This window comes from Melanerpes formicivorus, unplaced genomic scaffold (genome assembly GCF_026170545.1).
Source record: "Melanerpes formicivorus ecotype bairdi unplaced genomic scaffold, bMelFor1.0.p_v2 SCAF_33, whole genome shotgun sequence".
In the NCBI taxonomy this organism is placed as follows: domain Eukaryota; kingdom Metazoa; phylum Chordata; class Aves; order Piciformes; family Picidae; genus Melanerpes; species Melanerpes formicivorus.
In genome coordinates this window covers 7,042,742-7,064,236 of record NW_027142385.1, presented here as the reverse complement: position 1 = coordinate 7,064,236, position 21,495 = coordinate 7,042,742, and the positions used below count along the sequence as shown (strand labels likewise).

At 53.7% G+C, this 21,495-nt stretch overlaps 3 protein-coding genes across 4 annotated transcripts; 2 read left to right on the top strand and 1 right to left on the bottom strand.

The window, feature by feature from the left end:
* The first annotated feature begins 1,161 nt into the window (after positions 1-1,161).
* PPP1R26 (protein phosphatase 1 regulatory subunit 26) lies at positions 1,162-15,725 on the top strand. 2 transcript variants are annotated; one of them, XM_068155906.1, is made up of 3 exons: positions 1,162-1,417; positions 6,411-10,511; positions 14,957-15,725. In XM_068155906.1, the coding sequence occupies exons 2-3, from the start codon at positions 6,472-6,474 to the stop codon at positions 15,003-15,005; spliced, it is 4,089 nt and encodes a 1,362-aa protein (XP_068012007.1). In that variant the 5' UTR covers positions 1,162-1,417; positions 6,411-6,471; the 3' UTR covers positions 15,006-15,725. The 2 variants fall into 2 exon arrangements, with proteins under 2 accessions (XP_068012007.1, XP_068012008.1); XM_068155907.1 differs by lacking the exon at positions 14,957-15,725 and having other exon boundaries at positions 6,411-12,951.
* A 136-nt stretch (positions 15,726-15,861) lies between these two features.
* PIERCE1 (piercer of microtubule wall 1) lies at positions 15,862-18,404 on the bottom strand. The gene is made up of 3 exons (XM_068155909.1): positions 18,189-18,404; positions 18,020-18,098; positions 15,862-16,939 (listed from the first exon to the last, which is right to left on the bottom strand). Exons 1-3 carry the CDS (start codon positions 18,299-18,301, stop codon positions 16,754-16,756), a joined length of 378 nt encoding a protein of 125 aa, XP_068012010.1. The 5' UTR covers positions 18,302-18,404; the 3' UTR covers positions 15,862-16,753.
* MRPS2 (mitochondrial ribosomal protein S2) lies at positions 18,232-21,102 on the top strand. Its single transcript, XM_068155908.1, has 4 exons — positions 18,232-18,513; positions 18,614-18,703; positions 18,976-19,105; positions 20,190-21,102. The coding sequence occupies exons 1-4, from the start codon at positions 18,300-18,302 to the stop codon at positions 20,731-20,733; spliced, it is 978 nt and encodes a 325-aa protein (XP_068012009.1). The 5' UTR covers positions 18,232-18,299; the 3' UTR covers positions 20,734-21,102.
* Positions 21,103-21,495: the final 393 nt, after the last annotated feature.

Sequence of the window (21,495 nt, the reverse complement as noted above, 5' to 3'; positions counted from 1 at the left end):
TATTGATTCTATGATTCTCATGCACTGGCACTCACTCTCCTCAAGGCAGAGGTTCCCAGTGGGGTATGAGCAGTGACTCACCTGCACTGCCAAGACCTCTCACCCCATTTTCAGCCTGAGACCCTTAGTACCTGCTGTAACCCACTGCTGCTCACCTGCTATATCCTAGCCTGCATGTTTCCCCTAGGACTTTGCCAACACCCCAGCCAAAAGATGAGAGTATCCTCTGCAGCACCCTAGGTGTTCAAGCACCGTGGGAACAAACAAGCAACTAGCTAAATAAATGCACTGGCAAAGCCGAAACAAGAGAGCACTTTGGGTTAAGGGACCAGGCTTTCCTTTGCCAGAGACTAGGAATGGAACTGCTTGTGAAGATTTACAAACCAAGAGTTATGACTCACTCCCTGGTTTTTAAGTGAATGAGCAGGTTGAAACCAGCGTCCCGAAAGGAAATTGCTCTGCAGCTTGGCTCAGCTCTGGAAGCACAGAGACAGTCGGATGCCGCTGGCTGCGCACCGCTGGGGAGAAGCCTCCTCGCCAGCAAAACAAGCAGCGAACAGCACCGAAAGTTTGTTGTTCCTCTGCCTGAAATGCCCACGGTCCTGCAGACTTCAGCAAAGCACCAACTGCTTCAGCTTCTGGGGGAAAAAAAAGGTAGAAAGAAAAAGAGGCCTCCTCTCTCTTAACATCGATTGTAGTTTTGCATCCCCAGACTCCGGGTTTGGGACGGTCCCTGGGGGGTTTGGCTAAACGTTTGGAGTTTCACCACCACCACCACCTCAGCATCCCCAAGGGAGTGAAGCAATCTCCTCCCGTGCCCTGCGCTCAGCTCTCGCCCCAGAAGTGAAGCGTGCGAGCAGCCGGTGCGTGTGTCTGCAGAGTCCCTGCCGGCTCAGAGCCGCTCACCACTCGCAGAAGCTGCCTTTGCGGCCCCAAATCTTGCCCTGGGTCTGATCAAGGCCTCGGCTTCAGGCTGGCGGCGGGGTGCCCCTTCCTCCCCGGCGGACGGGCGTTAAACAGGCTCCAGCCTCCCTGCTTCCCTTCCCTCCCCTCCGCGCCGGCTCCCCAGCTCCGGCGAAGCGCTCGCAGCCGCGCCTGCCTTTGTGCCCCGCCGGCGGAACCGCCCGGCCCGGCCCGGCCCGGCCCGCTGCGCTCCCCTGCCGCCCGGCCGCTCCCGGGGGCAGAGCCGGCGGCCGCAGAGGCCGGGCGGTCGCCCCCGCCTCCCCGGCGGAGCCCTGCGGCGCATGCCTCCCGCTCCCCGGGGGCAGGGAAGGAAGCGCCGCCCGCCCCTGCACCAGCGCGGCGGGCAGCGGCGGAGCGGCGCCCGGCGGAGCGGCGAGCCCGGGCCGGCAGCCGCCATCGCCTAAGCCGCCTCCCGCGCTCCCTCGGCCTCCCCCCGCGCCGGCGGCGGCGGCAGGTGAGCGCCGGGCAGCGGGGAGCAGGGGGGTGGCGGCCGGGGGGCGCGGCGGGGACCCGCCGGGGCCCGAGGCTGAGGCCCAGGTCCGCGCCCGGCGCGGCCGGCCGAGGGCGGCGGAAGGCGGGAAGGGGCAGCCATGGCGGCGCGGGCAGGGCCCGGCCGGCCGCGGGCAGCGGGCGGGCAGCGGGCGGGGCGCCCCGCGGCGGCGGCACCGCGTACGGCGGCTCCGGGCCGCCCGCGCGGCTGGCTGTGCCCCCGTGCAGCCCCCCTGGGTGCCCCCCGAGAGGGTGTCCCCTCGCGCAGCCTTTGTGGGTGCCCCCCAGGTGCGTGTCCCCTCGCACAGCCGCTGTGGCTGCCCCCCCGGCTGGCTCTCGCCTCGTGTCCCCTCATACAGTATTCGTGGGTGCCCCCCAGGTGGGTCACCCCTCCATCAGCCTCTCGGGGTGCCCACCGAGTGGGGGTCCCCTCATATATCCTCTGTCCGTGCCCCTCAGGTGGGTGTCCTCTCGCGTCTCCTCATGCAGCCTTTGTGGGTATCCCGCGGCTGGGTATCGCCCAATATCCCCTCCCGGAGCTCAGTGAGTGCCCCCTTGGGTGGGTGTCCTCTCATTCCCCTCCCAGAGCTCCAGTGAGTGCCCCCTTGGGTGGGTGTCCTCTCATTCCCCTCCCAGAGCTCAGTGAGTGCCCCCTTGGGTGGGTGTCCTCTCAGTCCCCCTCCCAGAGCTCCAGTGAGTGCCCCCTTGGGTAGGGGTCCCCTCAGTCCCCCTCCCAGAGCTCCAGTGAGTGCCCCCTTGGGTGGGTGTCCCCTCATTCCCCCTCCCAGAGCTCCAGTGAGTGCCCCCTTGGGTGGGTGTCCCCTCATTCCCCCTCCCAGAGCTCCAGTGAGTGCCCCCTTGGGTGGGTGTCCCCTCAGTCCCCCTCCCAGAGCTCAGTGAGTGCCCCCTTGGGTGGGTGTCCCCTCTGTTCCCCTCCTAGAGCTCCAGTGAGTGCCCCCTTGGGTGGGTGTCCTCTCATTCCCCTCCCAGAGCTCAGTGAGTGCCCCCTTGGGTGTGTGTCCCCTCTGTTCCCCTCCCAGAGCTCCAGCGAGTGCCTCACCCCAGAAGGGTGTCCCCTCGTGCCCCCACATAGCCATTACGAGTGCCCCTGGTGAGCGTTCCTGCCTGTCCCCACATACAGCCCTTGTGGGTGCCCCCCAGGGGGACTCTTTGGGTGCTCCTCAAGGTGGGTGTCCCTTCACCCTCTGAGGGTACTCCCCAAGTCAGTGTCCCCTCGTGTTTCCTCACAACCTCTCAGCTTTCCCCATGTAAGGTGGGTGCTCTCTCACACCCTCTGTGCTTTCCCCCCAGGCAGGTGTCCCTTTGTGTCCCCTCACTTTCCCTCACAGCCTCTGTGGGTGCCCTCCCTCAGGTGGCTTTTCCCTCACACCCTCTGCAGATGTCCCCAGGTTTATGTCTCCTGACATTCCCCCTCACACAGAGCCTCGAGGTGTGCCCAGGTGTCTCCTCACACACTCTGTGAGTGTCCCCTCAGAGCCTGCACCCCTCTTTGGGTGCCCTGTTCTGAGGCAGTGCTGGGGCAGGAAGGTTCATCCCAGTCCTATCCAGTGCCATCCCTGCAGGGTGACTGCAATCCTGGCGCGGGGTGACGGGAGGTACCTGCCCCTCTCCCAGAAACTGTGGAAATAGGTTAATAGGAAATAAGTTAGGATTTGTTTAATGAAGCTGGGAGCTGAAGTGTGTTAATTGCATTTCTTCAGGATAATTAGCTATTCTAATTTCTGCCTTTTTGATCCTTAGATGCTTATTACAAGGAAAAATGGGTTTCATTTTACGTTTGCCCTAGTGAATGTGTTGGAGGCTGCTTTAGATGCTGTGGATGCATTCAGGTGTCTCTGAAAGGTGAGGTTCAGAGCTGTGCCTTGAGGTGCTTCCCCAGGTTGTTCCTGGCTGAATTCACAGGGGGTGGTGAGCACTGTAGAGCAGAGGTCAGGCTAAACCACCTTCAGTTGACCCAAAGGTGGAGGTTAAACAGTCTCTGTTGGGTTTCTCTGGGTACCAGCCAGCAAGGAGAGATGTTCTTCATCACTACACTGAATTCTCAGGATCTCAGGTAGTGATAGGACTAGGGGGAATGGAATGAAGCTGGAGGTGGGGAGATTCAGGCTAGATGTGAGGAGGAGGTTCTTCACCATGAGAGTGGTGAAGCCCTGGAATGTGTTGTCCAGGGAGGTGGTTGAGGCCCCGTCCCTGGGGGTGTTTAAGCCCAGGCTGGATGAGGCTCTGGCCAGGCTGATCTAGTGTGGGGTGTCCCTGCCCATGGCAGGGGGTTTGGAACTAGATGATCCTTGTGGTCCCTTCCAACCCTGACTGATACTATGATACTATGATTCTGCAGGAGTGATGTTTTCAGAGGAATTATCACTGAGGACAAGTAATCAGAAATTGATCTCCAGAGCTTGGGTTGATATATCTTCTGCCAGGATGTTCTGTGGCAGAGAACCAGCGAACAAAATGGCAAAAGAATTATCCATGGTATGTCCAGAGCTAACTGCTCTGTGGGTGTCATGGTGTCAGCTGTCTGAACATGAGCCAGCAGTGTGCCCAGGTGGCCCAAAAGTCCCGCAGCATCCTGGCCTGTGTCAAAGTAGTGTGGCCAGCAGGACTAGAGAGGTGATCATCCCCCTGTACTCTGCACTGGGGGGACAGCGTCTTGAATGCTGAGCTGAGTTTTGAGTCCCTCACTCCAAGAAGGACATTGAGGTGCTGGAGTGGCTCCAGAGAAGAACAGCAAAGCTGGTGAAGGGTCTAGAGAGGATCTGCCCCTATGAGGAGCAACTGAGGGAGCTGGGGTTGTTCAGGCTGCAGAAAAGGAGGCTGAGATGAGACCTTTTTGCTGGAAGGAAGTTGGAGCAAGGTTGGGGGGGGGTCAGCATCTTCTCCCAAGTAATAAGGGTTAGGATAAGAGGAAGTGGCTTCAAGTTGAAGGTATAGGTTGGACATGAGAAACAATTTCTTCCCCAAAAGGGTTGTCAAGCCCTGGCACAGGCTGCCTGGGGCAGTGGTGGAGTCACCATCCTGGAGGGGGTTAAAAGCAATGTGCTTGCAGTGCTGAGGGACGTGGTTTAGCAGCAGATGTGGTAGTGTGGGTTTAATGGTTGGGCTTGATGAGCTGAAAGCTCTTTCCTGGCCTAAACAAGTCTCTAATTCTAAATGAGGCATGTTCAGGCTGACCCTGTCTTGGTCAAGAAGGTTTCCAGAATATTCTACTCTGCTAACAAGACAGGAAAAAAAACTGCTCCCAGAGCACAGGTCCCAGAATAATTTTGATAGAGGCATTTGTCATGGTCTTGGTTGGAGCACCATGCTCTTCTAAGAGTGGGAAAGAATTCTCTGCTTCACTTCTCTGTTGTTTTATCCTCAGTAGCAGATAAATCCCGAGTTTTAAGGACCTTAGAATCATTCATTCTTTGAAATAGTTACTGCCAGTGATTAATTTGGAGCCAGAACTAGAGAATAATTGATAAGGACAAGGTTGGAGAGGATCCAGAGGCAGAAGTGTGTCTCAGTAGTTGGTGATGTCCAGTGCCATGCTGTGTTTAGAGCTCACTGGGTTGATGTTGGAGACTCTGAGCTGGGCTTGAAGAGCCATCCAGCTTCTGTAGTTTTTTGTTGGGGCTGCTCCAGCCAGATGCAGTTTTGATCCCACCAAAGGATGCTGCAGGTGAAACCTTCAGCTCTCATGGGACTGTGTGGAAGCTGTGAACTCTTATGGGGTGTCATCTGTTGATGAAAGAGTTGTGAACTCTTTGGGCCCAGAGAGGTTGTGGAGTCTCCTTCTGTAGAGACTTTCAAGACCCATTTGGATGTATTCTGTGTGACCTGCCCTAGGTGGTCCTGCCTTGGAAGGGGGATTGGACTCAATGATCTCTAGAGATCCCTTCCAACCCCTACCATTCTATGATTTGGAATTTTCTGGGTGTCTTTTTCACTCTTCCACAAACCAGGACCTCATTCTGCTGTGGTTTTCTCCTGTAATACAAAGACTAGTCCTTGATCTTCATCCTGCTTTCACAAGCCCCTAAAAGTTTTCTGTTTCCCCACAACTTTTATGCTGCAGAACGGCTGATGTCTCAGGGTTGTTGCTGTGGAGTGTGTTTCAGCAAGCAATAAGCTCCCTTTCCTCCTCTTTGAGCTGCTCCAGGCCCCTCAGTTGTGTGTGCTCAATGCCAAGCCAGAGCTGGTAGCAGTCTTGGGCCAGTGTGTGAGTCCAGGCATGCTAACCCAGCCACTCTGCTGTGGGAATAAGGGCTGGTTTGTGTTCCACCGTCCCAGCCCGAGGGCCAGCTTGCTCTGCATCCGCCCGTGGCAGACCCTGGGGACATAGCCAACATTGTTTGCCTTGTAAAACCCAAACGCTGAGCTATGCGTGGCAGGAGTCCTGTAGAAAGGGCAACTATGCCAAAGGAAACACAGGGAGCAGAATGTTTTGCAGGGTCCTTCTCTCCCACCAGCTCTGCTTTGCCGGCAAAGTTTCCTTTAAAATTGTTCTTTCTCTTTTTCCCCGAGAAAAACACTGGGACAAAGCTGGTGCCGAAGGGGATTGCACACTTCTGTGTGCTCAGACATCAGCAGAGTGGTTCTTGATGGGTCTGGACAACCTGTGCTTCTTTAGGAATGTGCCCCAAACAGAGTGCAACCCTCCTGGGAAAGGCAGGAAGAGCTTTGGAAGTGAAGAGAACGACCTGAATGGGATGATGGTTGTGCCTGAGAACCACAAAGGCTGAGTGCTCTCTGGCTTGGCCTTAATGACTCTAGTGACTGATTTACCCCTTAGGGTGATGTTGTGAAGTAACTCTGGGGATTACCCAGCACAGGAGGTCTGAGTGTTAATCATTTACACGTTAATGTTACCAGTGTTAGTAGGTGGAACTTGTAGAAGGTAGATGAATAATGAAGAATATTTTGCTCTTTTTCTTCTTTCCCCTCTTGTGCAGGATGAAAGACAGACCAGTCTGAAAGCCTGTTCCCCTGTGGACTTTGCTGTTGTCTGCTAGAATGTTCCTTATGAATGCTTCTCCTCTGGTAGCTCTTCAGACGAAATGGGAGTCCTTTGGACCAGCAAGGAGCTGTAGATACCCCGTTTGCTTCTCTGAATCAGAAGAAAACGTTGCCAGAACCTCTGTAAGTGCAAAAGTTCAGATGATCATCAACAACCTGCAAAGCCAAGAGTCTCCCCTGGGTATGAACAATGAGTATGATTGTATTATGCAGAAGAAACCAAAGGGAGAGAAGGGCTCAAGCAATAGAGTCTCATCTAGCAGCTCGCTGCTCCGCAAGCATCCTCAGTATGCCAAGTGTGGTTGCCCTGCTGATTCAGACAGCACCCAAGTGGAAGAGAACGTGGGGTTTAGGCCTCTCTTGCTGGATTCTGACAGTGATGATTCTGTTGACCGAGGTATAGAGGAAGCCATTCAAGAGTACCTGAAAGCAAAGGGCAAAAGTGACCAGTCCCTGCAGAGGAACGCAGGGTGTTCTGAGGGCATAAGCAGAGACAAGAGGTTTAAGAGGGAATTCTCCCAGAACAAAATGGCTGGTGACCTTCTGCCTGTGAAATTCCAAGCTGAGATGCTCTCTGAAGAGTACCTGTCTGACCACCTGGGAATTGGGAAAAGGCTCCAGCCTGCTTCCCCTCAGAGCATCAGCAGCGACGACTCCTTCGAGCAGAGCATACAAGCTGAAATAGTGCAATTCCTGAACGAGAAGAAGCAGCAAGAAACCAGCAAGTGTGCCCTGGAGGAGGAGAAAAAAGATTCCCACGGGGGGTCGGCCCTGAAGTGCAACAAAGAAACAGCAAACAAACCCAACTGTGGCTCTGTAAAGCAAGGTTGTGATGGGCTCCTCTTGAGACACCACCCTAAGCTGCCGAAAACCAGCACACAGGCCAAGTGCTTGCAGCCTCAGGTGCTAGAAGAGCCTGGTGACTTCAGCCAAGTGAACCAAGCATATCTTGACATGGCCACTGCCAGCCAGCCCTGGTTAGTGGAGCGAGATGAAGGAAGTGGAGCTAATTACTGGGAGCCCAGAGGAGGCCGTCTCGGCGCCAGCACGCACACGTCCGACTCCAGCAGCGACGATGGCATTGAGGAGGCCATTCAGCTTTATCAGCTGGAGAAAATCAGGAAGGAGGCAGCCCGTGCAGCAGGCTGTGTCCCTTTGCAGAGGGAGCAATTTGATCCCAAGGGAATGGCAGACATTTCTGCCAGCCTGACGATCAGCTCCACAAAAAGTGCCTCACCGGAGCTCCCTAAAACCCCTGCCAGCAACAAGAGAAAGGAAATCGGTTCCAAGTCAGCCGAGTTAGAAAGCACCAGCAATGAGCTCAGCAAGCTCTTCAAGCCACTGAAAAAAGCCAGGCACTTTGCGCCCCCAGCAAACAAGATCGCTGCTTGCGAGCTCACCTTGCAGGCCTCCTGCAGAGCAGACACCTCTGCAGAGCTCATGTGTGCAGAAGCTATCCTGGATATCTCCAAAACGATCATGCCATCCCCGGTGGGAAGCGAGGGCAGATCGCTGGCTGCAGACTCCTTGTTCCCTCCCCAGCTCCTCTCTTCCCCGCGCTGCGAGAGCGACAGCAGCCTTGTGGACAGCGATGATAGCATAGAGCAGGAAATCAGGGCTTTTCTGGCTCTGAAAGCACAGTCAGAGAGCCTTGGAACAAAGCCTCCCAGCCTGTCCCACTCAATCCAGATGCCTTTGCCTTCTGATAAAAACAGCCTCACTGGTACCCTTGAGCCTTCTCTCCCTAAAACACTGAAGCTGTCACTGACTCGTAAAACGAGACTTAAAAGGGAAGGTGGAATAGGGAAACAAGGTGCATCAAAACCACCTGAGCAGCTGGAGACAGGACTTCTCCAGGCAGGTAACTATTCAAAATCTCCTGTGCTCCAAGAGGAGCGTGCCCTGAGCAGCTCCACAGAGCTCTGTGATGCTCAAAGGCTCGGTAGCAAAGAGGCTCAACAGCAGCAGCTGATGTCTTCCAAACTGTCTGGATCTGATGGCAGGTGTGTGGCCTTGGACTCTGAAAATCCTTTCATGCAGGTACAGAGCAGCACAAGAAAGCTTATGAAAAGTACCATCCCAACTCAGGAGAGGGATGGCTCAACTGATGAGAGCAGCTCTCTGGATAGTGATGAGGACCTTGACAGTGCTATCAAGGACCTCTTACGGTCTAAAAGGAAATTGAAAAGGAAGTCCAAGGACCAGAAGCCTCAGTACAAAAAGAGAGCCAGATTTAACGAGACAGAAACTCAGCTGCTGGATGAATTCAGTAGCCTCCAACAAAATGAGTGGAAAGGCAAAAGTCCCATGCTGGTGAAAAGCTGCCCCTCGAAGCCCAGGAAATCTGTGAAGGAGAATGTGATCAGAAGTCCTCCAGACACCATCAACGTCAAACCTCCCAGTGAAAAACCAGAAGCTATGAAGAGCTTGGAGTTTAACTTGCAGCTTAAAAAAGGATCTAAACCTAAAGCAATTTCCAGCCAGAGCAACCTGCAGGTAGCTAAAATCAGCCCAGATGCTTTCACAGCTCCATCAGATGCTGACGACAGCAGCTCGGTGGACAGCGATGACAGCATTGAACAAGAAATCAGGAAGTTCTTAGCAGAAAAGGCTAAAGACTCTGCAAGCAATCTGGAGACACAGAAAGATGATGCCAGTCTGGACCTACTGAGAGTGACCAAACAAACTCCTAATAAAGGAAAAGCCAAGCAGCAGCCAGTTGAGCTTGACCTGATGCTGGCTCAGAGTCAAAACACTGAGGTGTCTCTGCAAGCTGCTGAGTGGAAGGACGCTCAGAGAACAGAAGGGAAAAGTGCAATGTTGTGTGGCAGTGGGAAATCTGCTTCCTCTGCAGAGAGTGTTCACCTTCATACTACTGGTCAGTCAAAAGCTAAGCAAGGAGTGGTTGGGGTTAAAGGTTTTGCTGGTGGTAAGTTGTCTGCCAACCCAACAGGTAAAAAAGATGTTCCTCATGCAGAGCCTGTGCAGAAAATGCTGCCAGCTAAAGCCAGCAAAAGTGAAGGTTGTAAAGTACAGAAGGGAGTTAACACAAAGTCTAGAGCTAAAAGGAAGAACACCTTTCACCTCAAAATTTCCAGCAAGTTTATTGCAGGTCTAAAGTATGCCAGGGACAGGAAGAAATCCATGCTTCTGAGCAAAAGGCAGAAAGCAGAGGGTTTGCTTGCCCAGAGCAGGGAGTTAGGAGCAGAGAATGTGTCCCAGGATACAGATGTGCTTAACCAGGTGAGAGGAGCCCCCTCCCCAAAAGGTGCATTTAGTGGGGAGAGTGCAACAGCAATAGAAAAGTCTGATTCTTCTCAGAAGCTCCCTGAGCAAGGGTCAAGTCCCTGTGTAGCAGAAACCTGTGAAAGACTGGAGCCTGCTCCTTTGCACATCAAGGAGGAAGCAGAAGGTTGCAGAAATGCTTCAGGAGACCAGTCAGATCCACACACGAGGCTCCCCTTGCAGGAGCCAATCATGGCAGCTGTAAAAGCAGATAAGGTTTGCAGAGGAACATCTAAAGCTGAGAGCACCCAGATGGGGACTGAGGAAGGAGATATCCACAAAGGCAGCTGTGCTGGTGCAAACACAGATCACTCACACCCTGAACACAGTCTGGCAGTGGTAAAAGCAGATCAAGTTAGCAGAGACACATCTCAGCAGAGTGTAGATATGAGCAGCAAGGGAGAGGATAACCAGCAGGACAGGAGGCCACATCTGAGTTTAGTTTGCCTAGTGCAGGAGCTAAACGTGCCAGCAGTAAGGCTGGATAAAACCAGTGGAGGAGCATGCACAGAGAGCAGTGTGCAGACATTCATTAAGAAGGAAAAACTTCAGTGCCAGGACAGTAACAGGCAGGAAGAAATCCAGGTATCCAGCTCCAGTGTGGAAGGAAAAACACCTGTCCTGCAGAGCAGGGAAGCTGCATGTGGAGTGGACCAAGGGCAGGAAGTTCTAGACAAAGCCTGTGCAGCATTTACTGACAGCCCTGCAGGGAGCTGCCCAGATTGCCCCTTGAAAGCAAAGGTTTCAGATGTGTAAGTAGACTCTTTTTTGGGGGTTGGTTTTGGTTGGGGGTTGTTTGGTTGGTGGTTTTTTTTACAGTCTTCTTAGAACACAACTCTCATTGTCAATTACCTTGATGAAACTTGAGGCATGAAAGGAAAGACAGTGGGAGATGCTGGTAGCTGTAGGCCACATACACACTGGTGTGAGAACAGAGTCCTCCTGTTTAGCAGGGATGTGGTGGACACACAGACACACACAAGTAGCTTTTGTAGAGTTTTGTAAATTATTTAAAGTGCTCTAAGGAAATATTTTTGATAATGGTTTTTAGGGCTTGGCCTTGCTACAGGGTGCTGTAGTGACTGTAGATAAGATGCTGCTGGCTAATCACGCTTTAAATGATGAGGCCCTCTAATCACATAGCAAAAGGGAAAACCTCTTTGCACCCAGAGTATGTTGGGCAAGCTGTTAAGAGATCCTTGGAGAACACCCTGCTGGGTAGCAGTGCTGGCCTTCTGAAGCAGGTTACCTGACACCTGGCCACCTCTGAGCTGCCTTAGGACAATCCTCACGTTGAGCTTTTGTGCTGGGGGATCTTGTTTCTCCCCCCCCCCAACGCCTCCCCCCCGCCGAGGACTGCTGGGTGGGTGCAGTAAGCAGGAGTCCAGCGGAGGAGATCCATCCCTGAAGACACGAATGCAGGTGCAGGGCAATCGAAGTCTGTCTGCAGAGCCTGTGTAAAACGATCCCGGTAGCTGCTGAAAGAACCTTTTGAGAACCTGAAACCTCCTGCTGGCAGATGGCTCCCAGCACAGCTGCAGTGGGGGTGAAGGAGTGCCTGTTCAGACAACAGGATTGCTGTGGATTTCTCTGGGTTCATGCACTCACTCGTGGGCCTGCAAGGCTGAAATGATTCCTCCTCGTTACTCCCAAGTCTCATTTTGATGCCCTGCAGTGACCCCAGGGGTGGCTTTCGGTTTCCCAAACGAACTCTTCTTGACTCGAGTGCCCTTAACTTCTCCTCTTTCAAGAGTGGTTTGGAAAACGTTAACATTTCTGTGAACTTTTGTTTGTTTCACTTGCAAGTTTTGTGCAATAGACCAGAGCTGGGTTTGCTGTAGGGAGGCCCTCCTGTCGACGCCAAGGATACTTTTCAGCACTCTCCTTCCGTACTGGTAGCTCTCTCTGTGCCTCCCATTGCCAGCAGCCAGGTTAAAGCAAGTTGTTTTTTTTCACTACTATCTTTTTATTTGTACTAACTTTGAAGTGGGATTGAAGTAGCTTGTTTATATCACACCCCCATCCCCCCCAAAAAAGTATCCCCCACTCTAGTTTCACTGGAAAATCCAACCAGTGGGAATTGAAGGTGTTGGGCTGGTTCTTTCCTTTTTCCCTCTGTGTGTAGCAAAGTCAACTTTGAGTAGTTTGTTCTTGCATCTTGTCCCTGTGAATTGGTAGAGTCTCTTAGTCACCCACAGAACTACTTCTCTCAGCCAAACCACCACTTTGGTCCCTCAGTCACTTCAGCAGTCTCCCTGGGGGCTGGCCTTAAATGGAGCAGGCAAGAAAGGCTCTGGTGTCATGGAGTGTCCCTTGGTGTGATCCAGTTTGCAGAGCACTGGCAGATGACAGCACTGCATAGAGTAGAACAAGTAACTGTGGCATGTGGAGAAGTGAACAACATCCTTTGTGTGTTGATGCTGTTGTGCAGTTCCATTTTAAACCCCTTTGTAGTGGTCACTTGGCATTTCTTACTGTCCAGCCACCTTTTTTATAGCCCTGGGGTGGGTTGGTTCGTTGGTTGAGTAGGTCAGTGTGTTGAATCATCTCATTTTTGTGGTAGGAGACCTTGGGAAAGTGCTTTTCACAGTATCACAGCATCACTAAGGTTGGAAGAGACCTCGAGGATCATCGAGTCCAACCTTTTCCTGTTTGGTTGGTTGGGGTTGGGTTTGTTTTTTGACCTTCACTCACCTGCCTGCAGCCAGCCTCCACAGGCCTGGATTTTTCTCTGCCTCCATTCAGCTGCAGGGGTGTGGGGGCCTTTTGTTTGGAGCAGGTGAATAGGCTGATACCTTGGCAATAGAAGCTTTCCAAGTACCTCTCTTTCAGAGGGTTAAACTGCATCCTGAGTTTGAATAGAGCTGATGGCAGCACTGTGTACTGTTTGTATCCAAGAAGCTGAATGTTTCTGCTCCAGAGTTTTGGGGGTTTGGTTGTTTTGTTTAGCAAATCAACATTGAGACTTCCAAGGTGTCTTGTGCCCCCCCTGTCAATGTGTCTTGTGTTCTCTCTCTCAGTACTCCTTGTGGACTGGTTCACTTTAAGATGCAATTCCCATTTCTTTGTGCTTTAAATCTGAGTTCAACTGGCACTTTTTTTGGTTTGTTTTTTAATTGATAAACTTGATATGTATATAGCAGATGGTTGTACATGGAGTTTATAATGTTTAATAAACTGGTTCTGACCATGGACTGCAAAACCAGAGTGCTCCTGTGGTTTGTCTCATCACCTTCGGTCAGCAGCAGCAGCACTCCTGTGTTAGCTTGCTTGCCCTCCTGACTGGAGGCTGAAGCTGCAATTAGTGTGGTGTTAGGTGTTTGAGTGAGGGATGTCACCCTTGCAGAGGGAACAGGATCTCAGATCCTCTGCTTCTGAAGACCCCACTTCAAGCCTTTCTTTTCTGTCTGGTTTTGTGTTTCTTCTTTGAACATACTCCAGCTGGCCCACAGTTCTTTGAGGTGCCCATGCTTAGAGCAGCACTCTCCTGCTGTGTGGAGGAAGGATAGCCTTGTGTGTCTTCAGACTGTCCTCCTCCCTTGGAGATCCCACTGGTGTTGGTCCTTTTAGTATCATAGTATCAGTCAGGGTTGGAAAGGACCACAAGGATCATCTAGTTCCAACCACCCTGCCATGGGCAGGGACACCCCACACTAGATCAGGCTGGCCAGAGCCTCATCCAGCCTGGGCTTAAACACCTCCAGGGACAGGGCCTCGACCACCTCCCTGGACAACCCATTCCAGGGCTCACCACTCCCATGGTGAAGAACCTCCTCCTCACATCCAGCCTGAATCTCCCCACCTCCAGCTTCATTCCATTCCCCCTAGTCCTATCACTACCTGAGATCCTGAGAAGTCCTTCCTGAGAAGTCCTTTTGGGGTTTGGAGGTCTTTTTTGCTAGCATTGTACCCTTCAAGGACAAACTTAGCAACCTGATTTATTTCAGAATGTCCCTGCTTACTGCAGGAGTATTGGACCAGGTGACCCTTCCAACCCAATGCAGTCTATGATTCTGCTGTCCAAGGCTGTTATCTTATGTGTGGCTGTGACCTCTAATTTCCTTCTGACCCTGAAACAGAATCCAGATCATTAGAGATGTGGATTGTTAATGATAAAAGAAATGAAGAAGGAGAATCTACAAAGTGCACACAGCCCCAGGAAAAAAAACTCCTGGCTGTTCTGGGGCGGGGCTGAGGATGGTGCTCAGCATTTTAGCAAAACCCTAAGAGCAGTTTTCTTTCCTGGTGTTTGTGGTCAGGAAGTGGAGTTTTATCTTGTTCTTGCCTCTCTCCATTAGCAGCATGGGCCTGTGCTGAGCAGGTTGGAGTAGATGAGGTCCCTTCCAACCTGAGCCCATTCTAGGAATAGTATCATAGTATCATTCAGGGTTGGAAGGGACCACAAGGATCATCTAGTTCCAACCCCCCTGCCATGGGCAGGGACACCTCACACTAGATCAGGCTGCCCAGAGCCTCATCCAGCCTGGGCTTAAACACCCCCAGGGATGGGGCCCCGACCACCTCCCTGGACAACCCATTCCAGGGTCTCACCACTCTCATGGGGAAGAATCTCCTCCTCACATCTAGCCTGAATCTCCCCACCTCCAGCTTCATTCCATTCCCCCTAGTCCTATCACTACCTGAGATCCTGAGCAGTCCTTCCCCAGCCTTCCTGTAGCCCCCTTCAGATACTGGAAGGCCACAATGAGGTCACCTGGGAGCCTTCTCTTCTCCAGACTGAACAGCCCCAACTCCTTCAGTCTGTCCTCATAGGAGAGGTGCTCCAGCCCTCTGATCATCATTGTGGCCCTTCTCTGGACACCTTCCAGCACCTCCACATCCCTCTTGTAATAGGGGCTCCAGAACTGGACACAGTACTCCAGGTGGGGTCTCACCAGGGCTGAGTAGAGGGGAAGGATCACCTCCCTCGACCTGCTGGCCACACTTCTCCTGATGCAGGAGAATAAAACAAAAAGAGGAGAAATGAAGGCATGGAATAATAGAAGTGTTCTTAGATAAAACATGAAAGCAGGTTGGAAAATAATGTGACCAAAACAAAGGCAGTTCCATTTGTGTCTGTAAAAGGCAGCTTGCTCCCCACTTGTTCCACCTGCAGGGAAATCTGTGGATAAATTCCCTGTAAAATTGCCACAGGGGGTTGTATTAATTCAGCACTTTATGTTATCTTTCATTTCAGGAGAAGGAAGGGAAGCTCTCAGAAGCTGAAGTTGTTACCTAGAGTCTAAGAGAAGAAGAGCAGTGAAAGATAGAGGCTCACTTCTTTGCTTTGGTATGTTAAAACAGTTCAAAAGTTAGCTTTTCAGGCCCCCTTTTGCTTAGTAGCTGTATTATTAGTTCCAGGGCACTGGGTGTGTTTGCAGCAAAGCTGAATTTAGCCACTCTCCTGTTTGAGGGAATCAAGGGCACCAAGTGAAAACCAGAATGGTTTGGTGGGTGTGAGTGAAATCTTTGCTGCTGGCTCCAGGAACATGATGCTGGCTGGGGTTTGAGTGTTTATAAAAGCACAAAGCTGTGGGCTTTGCTCCTCAGCTTTTTGCTTCTTGCCATCACTAACTGAACAGAATACCTCTGCCTTTCAAGTAGCTTTAATTACACCACCCTGGGTGGTTTGTAAGGGGATGCAAATGGAGAGTATTTGTAACCTGAAGACCATCATTTCCAGTGGCACTGGGACACACCATTAAACTAATTTCCTATAGCACTCAGCTCATTTTTGGCACACTTATCAGGATGTCACACCTGTAAGGCAGGACCGTTGCTGATCCATTGCTTCTCTCCAAGGCCACTTTTTAAGCCAGACACACTCAGATGTTCCTTCTAGGGCAGTTAGTGTCTGAATGATGCAGTTTCACTGGCTGGATGACTGCAGGAGTTACAATAAAGCTTCAGAACACTGCTTTGGATGGCTTGCCTTTATTTGAACAATTCCTTAAACCATTGTCCTTTTGAGAGGTAAAAATGATGAACAGAAGGTCCTTTCCAACCTGCTTAATTCTAACATGCTGTCGACAAGGCACCCAAAGGCTTCATGAGTCCCTCTGGAAAGCAGGCACTTGGGTTATCCAATAAACAATCCAGACACAGGTTTTAAATCTGAATTTTAATGGTCTGTGGTTGGATCAGCCAAGGATTTAAAGGAGCAGCAGTGACAGAGGAGAGGTGAAAGGAACAGAGAGGTAATGGATATAGTTGTGGTATTGATGACTCCATGCTGCCCAGGAAGTCAAGTGGTTCATAAGAGGTGTTGGAGAGACATTGAGCCACATGAAATCTACTGCTAGTAACATTCTGAGTATAAATCATTTCAGCTGGTGCCAGAGGGGCTGGAGGTGGGTTTTGCTAAGAAATTACTGAACTCAGTTTGGATAAACACAGATTCAAGCTGCTTGTCCCCCCAAAAGCACTAAATGTATCACCTTGCTGGTAGGAAACCACACTTAGAGCAGTTGGGGTTGGGGAAGGCTGCCTTTAGATGTCTGCTGTTACCTTTAACCTGCTGATTCTGTGGCTGGTCATCACACTGCAGTAGCAAGGCTCACGTTACCAAGCTGAAATGTTGGAGTTTCTCCTGTGTTCAGGAGGAAAAACTGTCCCTAAGTCCTGCTTTGGGTGGTGAAGTGTGTCACTTGTTGCTGATCCTTGTGCCACATCAGTTGTTTTCTCGAGGGCTATGGGGTTCTAATTCTCCTGGGTGATAACAGCTGTGACACTCAATGTCTGCAATCAGGGGGCTCTGACCAGAGTCCCTGGTCCCAGCAAAGGGCACAACCATAACAAAAACTTGCTTGGTGTGTGATGAACCAGCCTGTGCCCTCATGCAGCACCTGCACTGACTTGGTGTGGTGCCTCCTGTCACGCTCTCAGGTGGGGCCCAGCAGCAGGTTTAGGATAAGGTTGGTGCTGTTGCCTGCTCGGTCACGGTTGGTGGGGGGGTCTGGTTTTCATCTAGGCAGAAGGTTGTGCTGCTGCAGGTCTAGCAGAAGGATGGGCCATGGGGGCTGTAGCTGGGGTGGAAGTTGAGGTGGTCAGAGGCGGTGATGAAGTTGGCTGTGCCGGTGACGCGGCTCTTCTCCAGGCAGGTGTTGAGTCCGCTGTCCCGGTACATGCCGCACTGGGCCAGGCCGTCCGTGAAGGCGTGGGAGGTGACGTGGAAGGAGGTCTGTGAGAGCCAGAAAAGGGGGTGGGGATGCTTCAAATGGCAACAGTGACAGCACCTGCCCCGGGGAGAAGGCTGGGTGCTGTGAGAATCATGGAATGGTAGGGGTTGGAAGGGACCTCTGGAGATCATCCGATCCAACCCGTGTGTTAAAGCTGGTTTTGAAAGTCTCCAGAGGAGGAGATTCCACAGCCTCCCTGTTCAGCCTGCTCCAGGGCTCATGGAGTCACACAGAATCACAGACTGGTGGGGGTTGGAAGGGACCTCTGGAGATCATCCAGTCCAACCCCCCTGATAAATCACCCACAGCAGCTTGCCCAGGATCACAGTGTCCAGCTGGGTTTGGAATCCCTCCAGAGAAGGAGGCTCCACAACCTCTCTGGGCAGCTGGCTCCAGCACCCTCACAGTAAAGAAACTTTTCCTTATGTTTAAGTGAAACATTCCTGGGTTCCAGTTTGTGCCCATTGCCCCTTGTGCCATCACTGAGCACCACTGAAAAGAGTCTGGCCCCATCCTCTTGCTGAGCATTGATCAGATCCCCTCTCAGGCTGCTCTGCTCCAGGCTAACCAGCCCCAGGTCTCTCAGCCTTTCCTCCTCACAGAGGTGCTTGAGGCCCCTCAGCAGCTTTGTAGCCTCTGATGGATTCTGTCAAACAGTTCCCTGTCTCTCTTGAACTGGGGAGGCCAGAAATGGACAAGTCTCCAGGTGCAGTGTCACCAGGGCAGAGTAGAAGGGGAGGAGAACTTCCCTGGACTTGCTGGCCAAACTCTTCCTAATGCACCCCAGGATGTCATTGTTTTTTTTTGGCTACCAGGGCACGTTGCTGGCTCATGGTGAACTCGATGTCCTCCAGCACTCCCAGGTCCTTTTCCGTGGAACTGCTTCCTGGCAAGTGCCGGTGCAGGGAGTTACTTCTCACCGGGTGCAGAACTTGCCTTCATGGAACCTCATGAGGTTCACCTCCACCCAACTCTCCATCTGCCTCGGGGAGATCCTCTCCAGGGCACAGCGCAGAGGCCACAATTTGGGACACTGTCCCCAAAGCCCGGGGGTGCCCCCCGCACCCCACACCCCTACCTACCGGCACCTCATGCACCGTGGGGGCTCTGCTGCCGTACTCGCCGTTGGAGGTCCGGTACAGGGGGTGCGGCTCGGGCTGCCTGCGGGGACAGAGCGCAGATGCGAGCGGGGAGGTGCCGGGGGAGCTCCGGGGCCGCGCCCCCCAGCGGCGGGACCGGGGCCGCGCTCACCCGTATCCGCGGAAGCAGGAGGGCTGCTGGAAGCGGCCAGGCAGGCCGGGGCCGGTGCGGTACCAGTCGCCGGTGCGGGCTCCGGGGCTGCCCGCCGCCTCCGGGCCGGACATGGCGGTGGGGCCCGGGCCGAGGAGCCGAGCGTTGCCCGGAGACGAGACGCTGCGGGCGGGCAACGATCGCTCTCCGCCCCGCCCCGTGCCCGGCCCCCGCCGCGCAGGAAGCGGAAGGCGCTGTGTGACCTTCCTCCTCCTCCTCCTCCTCCTCCTCCCGCCCTGCGGCCGCGGGGTGCGGAGCATGGCGGTGCCCCGGCTCCTGCGGGCAGGTAAGCGGCAGCTGCCCGGTCCAGCGCAGCCGTTCCCGTCCCAGCGCAGCCGTTCCCGTCCCGCTCCCCCCGTGTAACCTCCGTCTTTTCCTCCCCGCAGCAGCCCCGCGGCTCTACAGCACCGTCCCCGTACCGGCCCCGGCAGCAGCCCCAGCGGCCCCGGCAGCAGCCCCAGCGGCCCGGCCCCGGGGTGAGTGCTGCCTGCACCGGCCCCTTCCCGGGGCTCGCTCCCTGCACCCCCTGGCACTGCTGGCACCTGTGCCCTGGAGGAGGCTGCCCAGAGAGCTTGTGGAGTCTCCTCCGGAGCGATTCCAAACCCATCTGGACGTTGTGATCCTGGGCAAGCCGCTGTGGGTGCCCTGCTTTAGCAGCGGGGCTGGACTGGTCTCTTTCTCCAGTCCCAGCTCAGCCTCTGCAAACACAGCAAGAGGAAACTGATTTATTTTTCTCTCCTCCTCTCAGATGTGGATGACAAACTGCTCACTATGCCACTCAGCCACCCTGACTACTTCAACGTGAAGGAGCTCTTCTCCCTGAAAGATCTCTTTGATGCTCGTGTGCACCTGGGGCACAAAAAGGGCTGTCGGCATAGGTGAGCAGGACCCTCTTTCATGATCCAGTACTTGCTGGCATCAGTTTTCCCTAGACCATGTCGGCATTTAGGGGCTGTAATAAATCGGTCTGGGTCTGCAGCTTCCCACACAGGCCCCTGTTTCTGCCTGGGCATGGCTACTGCCCTGCAAAAGAGACCAGCAGGTGGAGGGAAAGGGATTCTGCTCCTCTGTTCTGCTGAGACCTCACCTGCAGTGCTGGGGACAGCTCCGGAGTCCTCAGCACAGCACAGGCATGGACTGGTTGGAGCAAAGCCCAACGAGACCACAACAATGATGCAAGGGCTGGAAGCCCTCTGCTGTGAGGACAGGCTGAGAGAGTTGGGATTGGTCAGCTAGAGAAGGTGCTAGGGAGATCTTCTGGTGGCCTTTCAGTACTTGAAGGAGCAGAAAAGCAGAGAGCACCTCTGGTATCAGCTGCATATAAAGGGGCTGATCAGAAAGCAGAGAGCACCTCTGGTATCAGCTGCACTTAAAGGGACTGGTCAGAAAGCAGAGAGCACCTCTGGTATCAGCTGCACTTAAAGGGACTGGTCAGGAAGCAGAGAGCACCTCTGGTATCAGCTGCACTTAAAGGGACTGGTCAGAAAGCAGAGAGCACCCCTGGTATCAGCTATACTTAAAGGGACTGTTCAGAAAGCAGAGAGCACCTCTGGTATCAGCTGCACATAAAGGGACTGTTCAGAAAGCAGAGAGCACCTCTGGTATCAGCTGTACTTAAAGGGACTGGTCAGGAAGCAGAGAGCACCTCTGGTATCAGCTGTACTTAAAGGGACTGGTCAGGAAGCAGAGAGCACCTCTGGTATCAGCTGCACTTAAAGGGACTGGTCAGAAAGCAGAGAGCACCTCTGGTATCAGCTGCACTTAAAGGGACTGGTCAGAAAGCAGAGAGCATCTGTGGTATCAGCTGTGCTTAAAGGGACTGGTCAGGAAGCAGAGAGCACCTCTGGTATCAGCTGGGAGTTGGAGTGTGGGAAGGATTCTTTGGGGCCGCACCACACTCAAACTCCGCTCGATGCCTGTAACACCTTGTCCCCTTGTCTCACCCTCACTCTGTCCCTCCAGGTTCATGGAGCCCTACATCTTCGGCTGCAGGCTGGACCAGGACATCATCGACTTGGACCAGACCATGGAGCACCTCCAGCTGGCCCTCAACTTCACCGCCCACATCGCCTACCGCAGGGGCATCATCCTCTTCGTCAGCCGCAAGCGGCAGTTCTGCCACCTGGTGGAGAGCACGGCGCGGGAGTGTGGGGAGTACGCCCACACCCGCTACTGGCAGGGCGGGCTGCTCACCAACGCCCACAGCCACTTCGGCACCGGCGTGCGCCTGCCCGACCTCCTCATCTTCCTCAGCAGCCTCAACAACGTCTTCGAGCCCCACGTGGCCATCCGCGACGCCGCCAAGATGAACATCCCCACGGTGGGGGTGGTGGACACGAACTGCAACCCCTGTCTGATCAGCTACCCGATCCCTGGCAACGACGACAGCCCCTCCGCCATGGAGCTCTACTGCAAGCTCTTCAAGATGACCATCATCCGCGCCAAGGACAAGAGGAAGCAGAACGAGGCCTTCGAAGAGCTGCGCAGCAAAGCGGAGGGCAAGTAGAGCCCAGAGGACAGGCTCGGGCCGTGCCCAGTGGCTTGGTGAAGGGCATCCTGCTCTGCTCCCATGGGTGCTGCGAGACTGACCCTGCGCCCAGAGCACCAGCGTTTGGCTGGTTGAGGAAGGGAGCCGCCAGCTCTGCTGCTGCACAGAGATCCCATGGTGGTCACAGCAGGCTCTAGCTCCAAAGAAAATTGTCCAGAGTGATACAAGGGGAGAGGAGCCAGGCCACAGCCAGCTCCCGTCCTTGTGTTTGTCCCTGTTGCAAGGAGGTGCCTCTGTTTTGTGGCCTTCCTATTCCTGAGCTTGTGACCTCACATAAATACCTGTACCTTGCTCCTCTTGACAAATAAAGGTCCCTGTGATCCTTTCTCTTCTTTTGCTTGTGTAATGGGGAAGCAGAAGGGTGGCTGGCAGATGCTTCTGGTCATGGGATGTGCAGTGAAGGGTGTTTGAAGCCTGAGGACCCTCATGGCATCACATGAGGCCCGGGGACAGGGTGGGATGCAGGGCTGGCTGGTGTCAGCACTTGGTGCCATGGTTTAGTAGTCATGAGGTGTTGGATGACAGGTTGGACCTGATGATCTTTGAGGTCTTTTCCAACCTTATTGATTCTATGACACAGGGTTGGACGGTCCCTGTTTTGTCCGAGGCTCTGACCTCTGCTATCACCATGGGGAGCAGGGGCTGTGGGGTGCAGCTGAGAAAAGGGAAATGCGGCCCCTAACACGCCTTAGAAGGCTTAGAGCTGTCCTGCAGGGGTGG